At 43.1% G+C, this 18141-nt stretch overlaps 1 protein-coding gene across 3 annotated transcripts in view; it reads left to right on the forward strand.

Annotated features, from left to right (window-relative positions):
• The window catches only part of DRD4 (dopamine receptor D4), an 86826-nt gene that overhangs the window by 15763 nt on the left and 52922 nt on the right, over window positions 1-18141 (forward strand). For 2 of the 3 annotated variants that reach the window (XM_056527005.1, XM_056527003.1), the window contains exon 3: window positions 935-1506. In XM_056527005.1, coding sequence (XP_056382980.1) covers window positions 935-1506 — 572 coding nt within the window. Of the gene's footprint in view, window positions 1-934; window positions 1507-10978; window positions 11192-18141 lie in introns of those variants that run through there. The other variant, XM_056527004.1, reaches the window with a different exon arrangement.

The following is an 18141-nucleotide window of genomic DNA, read 5'->3' on the forward strand; positions in this document are numbered from 1 at the left end:
TCCGGGGTATCAAATATGCGCAGGATACTGTATATGTGAATACACCCTAAATTGTTTTTATATGTAACATTACTAATCTTGTATGAGTGACATCTAGCAATCAGTCCTCCTTATTCCTCTGTCCTATGAATATGAATTAGGGTCGGTTCACACCACGATTTTTCTATACAGTTTTTGGATACGGTTTAAAAAAAAAACTAAAAAAAACCGTATCCAACCGTACAGCAAACCGTGGCCTTAGACTTTCCATTCAAAACCGTATGCACCATATTGTATACGGGTATACCCATTTTTTCAAACCACACGTTTTTTTACTTTTTTTTTCTGGACAGAAAACCATGGCCTACCACGGTTTTTGGTCCGGGTGAAAAACCGTATTAACCCGTATACGTTTTTTTTAACATGGGAGTCAATGGGAACCGTGCAGAACTGCATGTGCGTACGGTTCCATACGGTTTTCACTATACGGTTTTTGACTTTGCAGTTTTTCTTCTTGGAATTTCAATCAAACAAGTGAAACTTTATTCATAATGGAGTGAAAAGTTCAAAACGTATACGTTTTTTTTCTTAAAAAACGGATGCAACCGGACATCATTTTTCAAACTGTATACGGTTTTCAACCGTATACAGATAAAACTTTGTACACACGTTTTGATACAGCTTAGTCAGGTTTTGAGAAATCCGTTTTTTTATCAAAAACCTGATAAAAAACTGTATTGCGAAAACGTGGTGTGAACCCACCCTTAGGGTGCATTCCCATCTGGCGTATTTTGCTGCGTATTTGCTGCGTATTTGCTGTTGCGGATTTTATTTCCCATTGAAGTCAATGGGTTCGAAAATACGCAGCAGCAAATACGCAACAAAATACGCCAGGTGGGAACGTACCCTTATACTGATTCACTTCCAGCCTTTAATGTTTTTTCCCATTGTGCAGGTTCATAGCTGTGTTCGTCCCGCTGAACTACAACAGGCGGCAAGTGGATAATCGTCAATTGTTCCTGATCTCAACCACTTGGATTTTTGCCTTTGCTGTGGCTTCTCCTGTCATTTTTGGACTTAATAATGTTAAAGACCGGGATCCTACTGAGTGTAAACTAGAAGACAACAATTATGTGGTTTACTCCTCTGTTTGTTCCTTTTTCATCCCATGTCCTATAATGGTAGTCCTTTATTGCGCCATGTTTTATGGACTCCGAAAATGGGAAGAAACCAGAAAAGCCAAGTTACGGAGTCACATGTCTCCAAGACGTAAGCCACCAAGCCAAACTCTAATATTTGATAGGATAGATAGGATAGATCGAAGTCCTACTGACAGCAAGCTGGATGAACTTATATATGACCAGCCAGACTGTCCATATTCCAAAGCATATGTGGACAATGGCCATGGTATACAGGCTGTTTCTTACCCTCACCTGAAATATGCATCAAGTATGGAGCCAGAAAGGAAGCATACCAAGATCAATGGACGGGAAAGAAAGGCTATGAGGGTACTCCCAGTTGTTGTTGGTAAGTTGAGGATTAAGTTACTCTAATGGTTAACTAAAATAAACAGCTTAAAGGGGTACTCCAATGCTCAGCGTTTGGAACAAAATGTTCCGAATGCCTAGAACCGGCCCCGGGAGCTCTTGACGTTATAGCGATGCCCCCTCATGACGTCATGCCCTGCTCCCTCAATGCAAATCTATAGGAGGGGGCGTCACGCCTCCCTCCCATAGACTTGCATTGAGGGGGTGGGGTGTGACGTCATGAGTGGTGGGGCTATGATGTCACGAGCTCCTGCCACCGGCTGTAAACGTTCCGAACATTTTGTTCCAAATGCTGAGCATGGGAGTACCCCTTTAAGGGGGTTTTCTATCGTGATGAAGATATATATATATATATATATATATATATTTTTTTTTTTTATAATAATAATTTTTAGAAAGGGACATACAGGCTTAAAAAAAAAAAGTGTTGCTCACTTATGCCCCATGGCAGCTATTCTGATGCTCACTGGGTCCTTGGTGTTCTCCGCTTCCTTGTCCTGTCTCTCAAAACAGGAAATGCCCAGTCAATCCGTGGTGACCCCCAGTGCTTTGGAGACAGGACCAGGAAGTTGAGATTAGCAGGATTAGTTAGGTGTCATGGGGTTTGGTGAAATTAGTAATTTTTTTTTTCCTTAGTCAGTATGTCCCTTTAAAATATATATATATAATTATCCCATTGCACATGCTCTGGTATTATTTTACTTTTGTTGCAAGGTAGGAAGAGTCAGCTATGCTTGCAGTATATAATAATCCTGTCGTAATGTGTGTGTGATTCGATTAAAGAAGCACTCCAGGATTTTTTATTGATTGCATGTATAGTGCAGCATAGAATGATATTAAAGGGTACCTCTCATCAAATAAACTTTTGATATATTTTAGATTAATGAATGTTGAATAACTTTCCAATAGCATGTTAATGAAAAATACGCTTCTTTCTATTGTATTTTTCCCGATCAGTCTTGTCAGCAAGCATTTCTGACTCATGCTGGAGTCCTAAACACTCAGAGCTGCCAGCCTGCTTTGTTCACAGCCAAACAGGCTGTGAACAAAGCAGGCTGGCAGCTCTGAGTGTTCTCCTTTGTGAACAAAGCAGACTGGCAGCTCGTAGTGTTTAGGACTCCAGCATGAGTCTGAAATGCTTGCTGCCAGGACTGGTAGGGAGACCCCTAGTGGTTATTTCTTCAAAGTGGAAAATTAAATAGAAAGAAACATATTTTTTAATAACATGCACTTGTAAAGTTATTCTGCATACATCAATCTATAATATATCAAAAGTTTTTTTGATGAGAGGTACCCTTTAAAGAATAACGTTAAGGTTCTTGTGCCTTGTGCTTACCTGTTTTAGCTGTTGTGAAAGGAATGGACCAGGCTCCCTTTTGTATGTAAATCCATCTCTGAAATGGTTTCCTAATGCTACCAACATTTTTCATAAATCCTCTGGCTGTGTAGAGACATTGGCCCTAATTTATAATTGTAAACCCCACATGTTTTGTCGGGTTGTGCACCAGAAATACTTTCTGTGCCAGAATTGGCAAAAAAAAATGAAAAAGGGGCGTGGTCGCCGAAAATTGGCTTGTTCCCGACATTTTCACAAAAACCCAACATATTTACTAAGGTTTCCACATAAAATGTGGTGGACTTGAGCTGAGGAAAACCCTATAGATCAGAACAGGTGTAAAAAAAAAGCAAAATGTAGGGAAAGTGGAAAATGTAGGGAAACTTTAGTAAATACCGTGGAAAAACAACTGTAGGAAATTAAAACCCACAAAGAAACCTACACTCCACTCTTAGTAAATCAGGGCGTGGCATTTGATCACTGCACCTGATCAGCTAATGAGGTTGCTGGTGCTGGAATTTACCCAGTCTAGGAGTTGGTGATGAGCGCTTGAGATTTGCTGATAACTGGAGCCGGCATCTGAACTTGTTGCTGCTTAAAGGGGTACTTTGGTGAAAACCTTTTTTCTTTTAAATCAACTGGTGGCAGAAAGCTAAACATATTTGTAAATTACTTCTATTAAAAAATCTTAATCCTTCCTGTACTTATTAGTTGCTGAATACTACAGAGGAAATTATTTTCTTTTTGGAATGCTCTCTGATGACATCACGAGCACAGTTCTCTCTGCTGACGTTATTATAATAATAATAATGCTTTATTTATTGCTGTCCTTAGTGGGATTTGAACCCAACCCAAGTGCTAACCACTGAGCCACCATGCTGCCCTTAGCATACGTCTGCTATGCATGGTTGCTAAAATGGACAGAGATGTCAGCATAGAGAACTGTGCTCGTGATGTCATCAGTGTTCCAAAAAGAAAGGAATCTCCTCTGTAGCATTCAGCAGCTAATAAGTACTGGAAGGATTAAGATTTTTTAATAGAAGTAATTTACAAATATGTTTAACTTTTTGCCACCAGTTTATTTAAAAGAAAAAAGGTTTTCACCGGAGTACCCCTTTAAAGCGACAACTCCATGTGCCGGTTGTAGTGAATAAACGTACCTGACAGCCGCAGGCTCTAACCGCCATATGTAAGAGCAGCCTTATACAGGGTTCAGTACTATATAGATGAAGAGCTGAAATATTTCCTTTTTCTACACTCAGGTGCACAAGACGTATAATATTTACAGTAATTAAAATAATTGTATGCAAACGTGTTTCTTTGGGCGGAAATCCCTGTCTCCTAAGGCTGTACATGAGACTTTCCATCTCCACAAGGTCTTTGTTAGTATTACGCAGGCTGATCACATGATGCTTATATCTGACCCTGAAATGAACTTCTAGGCCTGGTTGATCCTACTGCCATATTTCATTCTTAATAGAAGCAAGTATGAGCAGAAGCGGGAGGTTTAGTGAAAGTGCTGACAGGGTTATTCCAGATAGATACCGTATTTTTCGCCCTATAGGACACACCGGCGTATAAGACGCACCCAATTTATAGGTGCAAAATCTAAAAAAATTAAGATTTTGAACCCGATAGTGGTCTTCAACCTGCGGACCTCCAGATGTTGCAAAACTACAACTCCCAGCATGCCCGGACAGCCGTTGGCTGTCCGGGCATGCTGGGAGTTGTAGTTTTGCAACATCTGGAGGTCCGCAGATTGAAGACCACTGCATAGGAGGTAATACTCACGTGTCCCCGCCGCTCCGGACCAGTCACCGCTGCCCTGGATGTCGCTCCATCGCTGTCGCCGTGTCCCCGTCGCTAGGGATCGTCTCTGCTGCCGGCCAGGTATCCTCTCTCTCCGTCGCCGCCATCACGTCGTTACGCACGCCGACGCACGTACGCGACGACATGATGACGAGGAAGGAGAGCACCGGCCATACAGGCGATCCCTGAACGGAGAAGACACCAAGGAGGCAGGTAAGGTCCCCCCCGTGTCCTGTAAGCACTAACCCGGCTATTCAGTCGGGCTGTTCGGGACCGCCGCAGTGAAATCGCCGGGTTAGTGTCACTTTCCCTTCAGACGCGGTCAGCTATGATCATCGCATCTGAAGGGTTAATCCAGGGCATCACCGCGATCAGTGACGTCCTGTGTTAGCCGCGGGTCCCGGCCGTTGATGGCCGCAGGGACTGCCGCGATAGGGGTGTAAGACGCACCGACTTTTTCCCCCCAGTTTTGAGGAAGAAAAAGTGCGTCTTATACGGCGAAAAATACGTTAGTAATTGTTGTTTCATACATAGACAGTAACTATTCTTGTTGCTTATATTATTTTTATCTGTAATTATCAAGTTTTATAGGAAATCTGTCATCAGTTAAACCCTGCACTAACCTGTCGGTCCAGACAGGTTGTATAGGTGACACTGATGACAACCATACTCAGGGACGGTTTTAGACTTAATGTGGCCCTGGGCAAAATGAAAAGCGGGGCCCCAAAAGCTGAATATAACAAATAGGTCAGTCATATTTAGTTCATTCATGATGTTTCATGCCGGGAGTGTTGCAAGTTTATTAACCACTTGGGGATTCACAGCATACCTGTACGCCCTCATCCCGTTACTGGCGTTTAAAGCGTTCTCACGAGCGGATAACCCTTTAAACTCGGTGGGTCCCAACTGCTATCAGCAGCCAGGACCCAGGGTTAATGTCAGGCATCACCGATCTGTCCGATGCCCAGCATTAACCCTTTAGATGCCGCAATCAAAGGTGATTGCAGCATCTAAAATTAAAGTGAAAGTATCCCGGCAGCTCAGCGGAGCTGATCGCGACAAAATAGTGAAGTCCCGATCAGCTGAGAGGATGGCAGGAGGGCCCTTACCTGCCTCCTCACCGTCCAAACAGTGCTCTGTTGCTCCAAGCCAGCTATGGCAGGCTGGGGCAGCAGAGCACAGATAACACTGATCAATGCTATGCTATGCCATAGCATTGATCAGTATATGCAATCAAAAGATCACATAGTATACCCCCTTTGGGGACCAAAAAAAAAGTAAAAATGTAAAAAAATAGATAAATCACCCCCCTTTTTTAAATAAAATTAATCATATGTGGTATCACCATGTGCGTAAATGTCCAAACTATTAAAATATAAGTTTAGCCAAACTGCACAGTCGATGGCAGATACATTAAAAAAAATACCAAAGTCCAAAATCGTGCATTCATCAAAACCTGTCCAGAGGAAAAGTTGGATAAATGTAAAGTTATGCATCTGGGTACTAGTAACCTGCATGCATCGTATGTCTTAGGGGGGGGATTAAACTGGCAGAGTCACTGGTAGAGAAGGATCTGGGTGTACTTGTAGATCACAGACTACAGAATAGCATGCAATGTCAGGCTGCTGTTTCCAAAGCCGGCAGGATATTGTCATGTATAAAAAGAGGCATGAACTCGAGGGACAGGGACATAATACTCCCCCTTTATAAAGCATTGGTACGGCCTCACCTGGAATATGCTGTTCAGTTTTGGGCACCTGTCCATAAAAGGGACACTGCAGAGTTGGAAAGGGTGCAGAGATGCGCGACTAAACTAATATGGGGCATGGAACATCTTAGCTATGAGGAGCGATTAAAGGAGTTACAATTGTTTAGTCTTGAGAGGAGACGTTTAAGGGGGGATATGATAAATGTATATAAGTATATTGATGGCCCATACAAAAAATATGGAGAAAAACTGTTCCAGGTTAAACCCCCCCAAAGGACGAGGGGGCACGCCCTCCGTCTGGAGAAGAAAAGGTTTAGTCTTAAGGGGCGACACGCCTTCTTTACCATGAGAACTGTGAACTTATGGAACAGTCTACCTCAGGAACTGGTCACAGCAGGAAAAATTAACAGCTTTAAAACAGGATTAGATACATTCCGGGAACAAAATAACATTAATGCTTATGAAGAAATATAAAATCCCATCCCTTCCCCAATATCGCGCCACACCCCTACCCTTCAATCCCCTGGTTGAACTTGATGGACGTATGTCTTTTTTCAACCGTACTAACTATGTAACTATGTAACCAATCAGATCACTTCTTTAATTTTTTTTAAAGGCCTGTGAAAAATGAAAGAAGCGATCTGATTGGTTGCTATAGGCAACTCAGCAACTTTTCCTCTGTACAGGTTTTGATGAATTTCCCCCATATATCTTTCTGGCTTGGCTGTGGTGAGAGGCCTGTGACTATCTAAAAGGGGGAAGTATTCTCCTTAGGGAGGAGCACTGCTTCCGGTGTAGAACGGCAATTCAAAAATAATGGCCTTTTTAAATCTCCGTTCTACATCGGAAGCGGTTCTCCTCCCTAAGGAGAATACTTACCCCTTTTAGCTAGTTACATGCCTCTCACCACAGCCAAGCCAGAACACCCTGCTCTGTACTGACTAGGGGCAAGCACCACGAAACAGCTGTCTGCAGATGGGTCTTCTTCCCTTCTGGGGAGAATTCTGGCTTGGCATAAATCCCAATCAGTTTTTGAGACTTCGTAACTGGAGCCAGAGCTGATCTTAGGGCATGCTACCTGTGAAGGTGGTGTGATGAGCTGCTTTGCATATATGTATGTGTATATATATATATATATATATATATATATATACCGTATTTATCGGGGTATACCACGCACCAGCCTATAACACGCACCCTCATTTTACCAAGGATATTTGGGTAAAAAAAGTTTTTTACCCAAATATCCATGATAAAATGAGGGTGCGTGTGTGCTCGTGTATACCCCGATATACCCCCAGGAAAGGCAGGGGGAGAGAGGCCGTCGCTGCCCGCTTCTCTCCCACTGCCTTTCCTGGGGTCTAGAGCGCTGCTGTCGGCCCTTTTCACCCCCTGGTTATCGGCCAGGGGGAGAGAAAGGGCAGCGGCACCCATTCGTTGCGCCGCGCAGCGCATAGCAACGACGCCGGGGACGCACGCCATTGCCTCCCCCCATCCCCGGTGGCATAATTACCTGAGTCTGCTCCAGGCCTCCGTCGTGCGTCCCCAGCGTCGTTGCTATGCACGGCGCGGCGCTCTGACGTCATGCGCCGCGCCGTTCAGCGCATAGCAACGACGCCGGGGACGCACGACGGAGGCCTGGAGCAGCGCGGACCGGACTCAGGTAATTATGCCACTGGGGATGGGGGGAGGCAACGGGGCAGCGGCGCCGGCAATGGGTGCCGCTGCCCCTTCTCTCCCCCTGGCTGTCGGTGCCGCTTCTCTCCCTCTGGCTATCGGCGGGGGGAGAGAAGGGCCGGCAGCAGGGCTCTAGACCCCAGGAAAGGCAGGGGGAGAGAAGCGGGCAGCGACGGCCTCTCTCCCCCTGCCTTTCCTGGGGGTGTATCGGCGTATAACACGCACACAGACTTTAGGCTAAAAATTTTAGCCTAAAAAGTGCGTGTTATACGCGGATAAATACGGTATATATATATGTATATATGTGTGTGTGTTTTTCCCAACCAGAGTACTTTCAACAGTTGCAACAGCTGGAGGCACTCTGATTGTAAAGCATTGATATACACACACACACTTTCATAAATCAGTGTTTCCCAATCAGTGTGCCTACAGCTGTTGCAAAATTACAACTCCCTGCATGTCCGGACAGCCTATACAGCTGGAGGCACCCTGGTTGGGAAACACTGATTTATGATTACAGACATACAGGGGCTTAGCTGGAAACCACAAGGCTACAATGCAAAAAATTGCCCTGGGCCCCCCTAAACCCCTCCGGACCTCCCCCCCCCAGTCCCCGATGGCCCCCTAAAATCAGCATGTCCCTCCCCATCCCTCCACACAGTGTCCCCCATCCTTACATACCAATGTTTCCCAACTAAGGTGCCTCCAGTTGCTGCAAAACTATAACTTCTAGCATGCCCAGACAGTTTTTGGCTGTCTCGGCATGCTGGGAGTTGTCGTTTTGCAACATCTAGGGGTATTCTGGTTGGGAAACACTACTCCATCTAGTAACCCCCTTCTCAACATGTCTCCCATTCCTCCATACCAGTGTTTCCCAACCAAGGTGCCTCCGGTGGCTGCAAAACTACAACTCCCAGCAAGCCCTGACAGCTAAAGGCATGCTGGGAGTTATAGTGTTGCAACATCTGGAGGCACATTGCTTGGGAGACACTGCTCCACACAGTGCCCTGTTCCCCACCCCCTAACGCCAGCCCTGACTACACTTACCTGGTCCTGTTCCGTGCTCTGGTTCTCCCGCAATCTTCTACCTTATCTTCCGATCCAGGGCTGACTTGGAGCTTGGGCGTAGCTCACTGACATCACTGCTGTTCTCTGCTGGAACCCACGGCTAGCAAACAGCAGCGGTGACGCAGAGAAGCTCTTCCCATGCTCCAAGTCGGCCCCGGAACAGAAAATATGACGGAAGATTGCGAATGGAGCAGAGCACAAAACAGGACCAGGTAAGTATGGTTGTCATCAATGTCACCTGCACTAACCTGACTGTACCGATAGGTTAGTGCAGGTGAAACTGATGACAGATTTCCCTTAACCCTTTGCAGGACCCCCTTTCAATGTCAAGTGAGCAGAGAATAGCTGCTATGATGTCTCCCATAAACAGCACATAGTGAAAATAGGAGAACCTGCTGCCCGGTCTCTGCTCACTCCTCCATATCTCTTTATAGACTATAGGAAGCATGAAACAGGGCTAATGGTGAAGATTGGTGTTATGGGTAATGGGCTTGTGATAGTAAAGCAAGGGTCCTGATGGTGACTGCTTCATTACAAGAGATGATGCAGCAATAGACACAGTCCTTTGAATACAGAACTCATGAAATCTTTCCTTGCTAGAGGCATTCGTGTTTGATGGTTACAGGATTATACAAGGCACAGAAGCATTGTAGTTTGCACACAGAGGCACACATTTAGTTACACAGTAAACTGCCTGTTCCAGTGCAGTTTCAACTAGTCTCTATGACTCTGGCTTCAGGCTAGAACAGTATTTACTATATTAAAGGGGTACTCCGGTGGAAAAAACTTTTTTTTTCCTTTTTTAAATCAACTGGTGCCAGAAAGTTAAACATATTTGTAAATTACTTCTATTAAAAAATCTTAATCCTTCCAGTACTTATTAGCTGCTGAATTCTACAGAGGAAATTCCTTTCTATTTGGAACACTGATGACATCACGAACACAGTGCTCTCTGCTGACATCTCTGTCCATTTTAGCAACCGTGCATAGCAGATGTATGCTAAGGGCAGCATGGTGGCTTAGTGGTTAGCACTGCTGCCTTGCAGTGCTGGGGCCTTGGGTTCAAATCCCACTAAGGACAACAATAAATAAATAAATAAATAAATACATTATTATTATAATAACGTTAGCAGAGAGAACTGTGTTCGTGATGTCATCAGAGAGCATTCCAAAAAGAAAAGAATTTCCTCTGTAGTATTCAGCAGCTAATAAATACAGGAAAAATTAAGATTTTTTAATAGAAGTAATTTACAAATATGTTTGACTTTCTGGCACCAGTTGATTTAAAAAAGAAAAAAAAATAGTTTTTCCACCGGAGTACCCCTTTAAGCATAAACATATTGGGCCTCATTTACTAAGATTGGAGTGTAGTTTTCTTTGTGGCTTTTTTCCATGGTATTTACCATTGATTCTTGTATTTGGTGATTTTCCCTACATTTTGCTTTTTTTTTTTACACATGTTCTGAGCTGTTGGGTTTTCCAGATTTCAAATCCACCACATTTTATGTGGAAAGATTAGAAAAATTGTAGTTTTTTTTCCGAAAATGTAGTTTTTTTTGGAGACACGCCCCTTTTCCCTGATGGTCACGCCCCTTTGTAGGGTTTTCTGAGTAATGTGGAGAGTTAGTAGTGTTTTTTTTGGATCTTTTGTCTGAAATTATGTCTCTCGACACATGCAACACAAAATCCCTACAAAATCTACTCGGAAAAGCCTTAAAAAATTAGGCCCATTCTCTGTTTTGACTATAGTTTGTGAAAGTATGAAACATATTGAATAAACATTTGGTAGATATATAAACGGTATATTAGAAACAGTAAAACAGCACCGTCATTTCTGTTTATACTTTGCCTTAGCACCAGCACTGGACATGTGTCATTTACTGCCAAGATTTACACAAGAGTTAATTCTGTGTTGTTTGCCGAAAGCCAGCTGTTTGGACAGAGACGCCTGCGTAACACAGAGTGCATTTTGGGAAACAGTCGCCCTTCCAGATGGCAGTGAAGGGTGAAACATCAGACCTTATTAAAGCCAATGATGCTTTGCAGATGATTTTATATAAATGGATTAGTGTGACCCTTTGCTTACTACAGTAGTTTGTACTGGATTTTGTATATCTAATTAAGCAAGTATGTTTTCTTTATCCACTTGGTGCTGGACAACCTTGGTTTTCCCTGCAGGTATTCTCCAAGCCGGAGACGCTGCTGGCTAGTTTATGGAAGGTGGAGGTGAGCTGTTACCAGTTATGCTCAATATGAACAAAGACTAATATTACATATAGAAAGTGGCAATAACTACTACTGAATACTTTAAAGGGGTACTCCACTGGCCAGTGTTCGGAAGTTAATGTTCCGAATGCTGTTTTCGTTCTGCGGAGGTCGACCATGCCCCTTGTAACATCATGGTCACGCCCTCAATGCAAGTCAAATGAGAGGGATTGGGCTGGGGTAAAATATGTGCAAGTAGGTAAGTAACTGGCTCAGTGATAGGAAACAGAGGGTGGTTATTAATGGTACTTATTCTGATTGGGTGACTGTTACTAGTGGGGTACCACAGGGGTCAGTTTTGGGTCCTGTTCTATTTAATATATTCATTAATGACCTTTTAGAGGGGTTGAATAGTAAAGTAGCAATTTTTGCAGATGATATTAAACTCTGTAAAGTGGTAAACACAATAGAGGACAGTGCACTGTTACAAATGGATCTGGATAGGTTGGAGGTTTGGGTTGAGAAGTGGCAGATGAGGTTCAACACTGATAAATGTAAGGTAATGCTCATGGGGAAGAAAAATCCAGGCTGGGATTATGTATTAAATGGGAGCACACTTGGGATGACTGTTGGGGAAAAGGACTTAGGAGTCTTAGTTAATACTAAATTTAGCTGTAGTGACCAGTGTCGGGCAGCTGCTGCCAAGGCCAATAAAATCATTGGGTGCATCAATAGGGGCATAGATGCCCACGAAAAGGAAATAATTTTACCGCTGTATAAATCACTAATCAGACCACACTTGGAATACTGTGTACAGTACTGGGTACCAATGTACAAGAAAGATATAGTGGAGCTGGAAACGGTTCAAAGATGGGCAACCAGAGTAATACGGGGAATGGGAGGACTACAGTACCCAGAAAGATTATCAGAATTAGGGTTATTTAGTTTAGAAAAAAAGAAGGCTTAGGGGAGACCTAATAACTATCTATAAATATATCGGGGGACCGTACAGAGATCTCTTCCCTTATCTATTTATACCCAGGACTGTATTTATAACAAGGGGGCATCCTCTACGTCTAGAGGAAAGAAGGTTTCTACACCAGCACAGACGGGGGTTCTTTACTGTAAGAGCAGTGATACTGTGGAATTCTCTGCCTGAGGAGGTGGGCATGGTGAACTCTGTAAAAGAATTTAAAAGGGGTCTGGATGCATTTTTGGAGAATAATAACATTACAGGTTATGGATAATAGATCTATAGGGACAGAACGTTGATCCAGGGATTTATTCTGATGCCATATTTAGAGTCGGGAAGGAATTTTTACCTCTAGTATGAGGGTTTTTTGCCTTCCTCTGGATCAACTCAGTAGGGATGCATTAGGGATATAGGTTGAACTTGATGGACTCTGGTCTTTTTTCAACCTTATGAACTATGTTACTATGTAATATACATCACACAAAACAAAAAAATGGTGCTCAAGTGAGATAAAACCCACACACCAATGCATTTCAAACACCCTGGATCTTAATAATGGCTCATTTGACTGCTCCAGACTATATATACTGTTTAGTTACAAATATTTAGATACCAGATACTACTGCTAAAGCAGCCATTACCAATGCTACAGGGCCCAGGTCTGGCATACAATCTTCTGATGTTTGACAGTGTCAGAGCATTGTGTATGGCCGAGCAAACAGTGTTTTCCTACTGGCCAGAATGAAGACATTCTCTGCAAAGCCTAGCATGCCACATAAGATCCTCCCGATGTGTGGTAGAATATACAACATTCACATTTGATCACAGAATGATCACAAGAACCCTTGTTTTTTCATCCAATAATAAGGTTAAACATAACTTACATTTTTTGCCTTTGGAAACGATTAAAAACCTCAACCCCCTGGTTTATTCAGTGTGTGAACAACAACTAAGAATATGTAAAGTGCTACTACATGATTCAATGTAAGCATGAACGTGACAGGTTGCGTGGCTGCAGTTCTCACCTATTACACTACACACATAGAGGACAATCACCCCGACGTTTCACCACACACAGTGGCTTTTGTAAGGGCAATTGATTAAAAGGCTTACAAACAAGCCTAACCAGGGTTTTTAATAACCTGCCATAGATGTTGTCACAGTCCTTTATGCAATCAGACACAATATTAAAACAATTAAACACTCTCATTTGCTTCAGTAAGATTGGGTACTACAGTTCTGCTGCGCATGTGCGAGTTAGACGCTGTGCACATATCCCATCTGCGCAGCACTGAACTCACGCACGTGCAGCAGCGATGTAGTATCATGCATTAGTCTATCGGTCCGCGCAGCTTCCACTGCACATCAACACTGTCGAAGATCTGCTGGTCGGATTGTTCCTGATGCCGAGGAGCAGGGCTGGTTTTAGACTTAATGTGGCCCTGGGCAAAATGAAAAGTGGGGCCCCAAAAGCTTAAAATAACAAATAAGTCAGTCACATTTAGTTAATTAATTATGTAGCATGCCAGGAGTGTTGCAAGTCTATTAACCACTTGGGGACTCAGAGCATACCTGTACGCCCTGGTCCCATTACTGGCATTTAAAGCGTTCTCAGAAGCAGATAGCCATTTAAACTCAGTGGGTCCCGGCTGCTATCAGCAGCCAGGACCCAGGGTTAATGCCAGGCATCACAGATCGGGCCGATGCCCGGCATTAATCCTTTAGACGCCAAGATCAAAGTTGATTGCGGCATCTAAAATGAAACTGAAAGTATCCCGGCAGCTCAGCGGAGCTGATCGTGAGGAAATCGTGATGTCCCGATCAGCTGAGAGGACAGCGGGAGGGCCCTTACCTGCCTTCTTGCTGTCCGAAAAGGGTGCTCTATTGCTCCAAGCCAGCCATGGCAGGCTGGAGCAGCAGAGCACCGAGAACACTGATCAGTGCTATGCTACTGCATAGCATTGATCAGTGTATGCAATCAAAAGATCACATGGTATACCCCCTATGGAGACAAAAAAAAAAATAATAAGTGTAAAAAAAAGTTAATAAACATGAATAAGCCCCTCCCCTAATAATAGTTCAATCACCCCCATTTTTTAAATAAAATAATGTAATAAAAAATAAAAATAATCATATGTGGTATCACTGCGTGCATAAATGTCCATTTAACTAAATCGCACGGTTAATGGCAAACACGTAAAAAAATATCAAAGTCCAAAATTGTGCATTTTTGGTCACTTCATATACCATAAAAATATTCAAAAAAAGCGATCAAAAAGTCCCATCAAAACAAAAATGGTCCTGAGAAAAACTACAGATTACGGTTCAAAAAATTAGCTCTCATATAGCCCTGTACATGTAAAAATATAAAAAGTTATAGGGGTCAGAAGATGGCAATTTTAAACATACTTATTCTGGTGCATGTAGTTATAATTTATTTTAAGTAGTAAAATAAAACCTACATAAATTGGGTATCCTTGCAACCGTATGGACCTACATAACAAAGATCAGGTGTTATTTTTACCAAAAAGTGCACTGCGTAGAAACGGAAGCCCTAAAAATGTGAAAAATTGCATTTTTTTTATTTAACCGCACAAGTGTTTTTTTGTTTCACCACAGATTATGTTGTAAAATAAGGGATGTCATTACAAAGTACAATTGGTGATGCAAAAAACAAGCCCCTGTATGGGTCTGTAGGTGCAAAATTGAAAGCGTTATGATTTTTGGAAGGGGAGGAAGAAAAAATGAAAGTGCAAAAACAAAAATTGGCCTGGTCCTTAAGGTGTTAAAAGATCAGGACCACAAGCCACAAGGTTTATGTTCCTCTAGACACCCAATGCTTCTATATTGTTCCTAAATAAAAACCACTATACATAAACCAATATTCTCACATACAGTGATCATATAGTGGTAGATACCAGCTATACGCTGGCACCCTGCAGACTGAAGTGGTGGTCTAAGCCGGATAGAGTTCTCCTATATACATATTTCATCCCTCCATCTCCTGAGGGGGAAATCATATATACACAGGGGCGGACTGACCCGACGGTCCATTCAGCCGTGGTCCGAAGGCCCCACCGGGTAAAGGGCCCGCTGTAGCTGCTGGGGATTCAGGACACTTGTCCCGGATCCACAGTCAGACAAGCGCTACTTTCACGTGGTCTTTCTCTATATAAATATCCCTGCGCTACTCCTGCTCTGCCTATCATTAGCAGAGACAGACAGCAGTGCAGGGATGAAGAGCAGCTGATTGATGGCTCCGCCCCCCAGCACAGGAAGAGGACGGGGGCTGAGAGATGACAGGCCTACGAGGAACACAGAGCAGCTGCTTTATGGAGGAGATTTATCATTGCTTTTAGAGCATTTTTTTGTCTATGTTTTGGCACAGTTCAGGCGCAAGCAGCATATTTTTATATTTTTAGACTTTTATGCGCCTTTTGATATAGACAGTTTCACTTTTTTTTCCTACCTGTAAAACATTTTCTTTTTGACCATGCAGTGGTCACGTATTTATAATTTGCGACTTTTGTCAAAAGTCGCTATTTTGTGCGCAAAGGTACTTTTTTAGGCGCAAAGCTACTCCACCTACTAGTAGAGGCATGAGAATTACTTCTACCTTCCGCAATTCAACTTTTAACCTCTTGTGGACGACAGCGTCCCACTCCCCTTCTATGACACGCGCTCAGGAGCTGAGCGCGGGTCATAGCTGGGTGATCCTGGTGGCTATCTGCCACCAGGACCCATCTCTAAAGCCAGACATTAGACTAATGCCAGACTAATGCCAGACTAATGCCCGGCTTTAACCCCTTAGACACCGCAATCAAATTTGATTGTAACATCTAAAATGCAAGTAAAAATGTCCAGGCAGCTCTGTGAAAGTAATTAAAAACACCTCACCTGCTAAATTCAGGACCCGGGAAAGTGTTTACTTCCCTCCCTCACAAGAGTCTAGAAAAAGTGTATGTAGTAGAGCTTTTCCCACCACAGAAGAGCTGCGCATAAAATTCATCATCCTGCTGCACCTCCTTGATAAATAAGATACACTCTAGTCAAACCCACCACTCAAATAAACGTGGGAAAATAGCTCTACCGTAGACATTCTTTGATAAGTCTGGGCCCATGTGAGGGTGAGTGATGTCCCTGTGTCCTGCCTCTCTCCGCTCTGATCAGCAATATAACCTGGGACTGGGGGGGGTGTAAAGTAGCAGTCCAGTGGGGTCACTTTCCCTCCTCCACTGTCAACAGGTCACCAACAGGTCACATTACCAGAACAATTTTTTCAAAATCGACAGTGGAGGAGGGAAAGTGACCCCACTGGGGTGACAACATGTGAACACACTGCTTGTTTATTTATCATTAACCCCTTAACCACTTAAGGACTCAGCGTTTTTCCATTTTTGCATTTTCATTTTTTCCTCATCACCTTCTAAAAATCATAACGCTTTCAATTTTACACCTAAAAATCCATATGATGGCTAATTTTTTGCGCCACCAATTCTACTTTGCAGTGACATTAGTCATTTTACCAAAAAAAATCATTGTGCGACAAAATTGAAGAAAAAATTTCATTTTGTAAATTTTGGGGGCTTCCGTTTCTACGCAGTGCATTTTTCAGTAAAAATAACACCTTATCGTTATTCTGTAGGTCCATACGGTTAAAATGATACCCTATTTATATAGGGTGGATATTGTCGTACTTCGGAAAAAACTCATAACTACATGCAGGGAAATTTATATGTTAAAAATTCTCATCTTCTAACCCCTATAACTTTTTTATTTTTCCGTGTATGCGACTCTGTTTTTTGCGCCTTGTTCTGAAGTTTTTATCGGTACCATTTTTTATCGGTACCATTTTTCCGCGTATGCGACTCAGTTTTTTGCGCCATGTTCTGAAGTTTCTATCGGTACCATTTTTGTATTGATTGGACTTTTTGATCGCTTTTTATTCATTTTTTCATTATATAAAAAGTTACCAAAAATACACTATTTTGGACTTTGGAATTTTTTTGCGCGCACGCCATTGACCGTGCAATTTTATTAACAATATATTTTTATAGTTCGGACATTTTCGCACGCGACGATACCGCATATGTTTATTTTTATTTACACAGTTTTTTTTTATGGGAAAAGCGGGGTGATTCAAACTTTTAATAGGGAAGGGGTTAAATGACCTTTGTTAACTTTTTTTTTTGCAGTGTTATAGGGAGCTATAGCACTGCACACACTGACCCCCCCTGACTTATCCCTGCAAAGCCATAGCTTTGCAGGGATCAGTCAGATAGGGGCTCGATTGCTCAAAGCCTGTAGCGATTGGACGCCGCGGAGAGAGGTAAGGAGACCTCCCCCTGCGTCCCAGCTGATCGGAACATCGCGATTTTATCGCGATGTCCCGAACAGCCCGACTGAGCTTCCGGGAACCATTTACTTTCATTTTCAGACGTGGCGGTCAACTTTGATCGCCACGTCTGAAGGGTTAATAGCGCGCAGCACAACGATCGATGCCGCGCGCTGTTAGCCCAGGGTCCCAGCTATGATTAGCAGCCGTGATCGACCCGGTGTGATGTGGGGTCACGGCGTGACCCCGTTTTTCACACCAGGACCGGGCTTAGGGCGTACAGGTACGCCCTAAGTCCTTAAAAGGGTAAGGGTACATTCACATGTACAGGATCTGCTGCATATTTTTGCTGCATATTTTGTGCAGCTGACTTTGCAACCCATTAGCTTAAATAGGTAACAAAATCAGCTGCAGAAAATATACAGCAGATCCTGTACGTGTGAACGTACCCTAAGTGCCCACGGACGGATATGCAGCGTATTTTACACTGCGGATCCGCAGGCA

The sequence above is a fragment of the Hyla sarda genome, chromosome 6, assembly GCF_029499605.1.
Source record: "Hyla sarda isolate aHylSar1 chromosome 6, aHylSar1.hap1, whole genome shotgun sequence".
NCBI classification, from domain to species: domain Eukaryota; kingdom Metazoa; phylum Chordata; class Amphibia; order Anura; family Hylidae; genus Hyla; species Hyla sarda.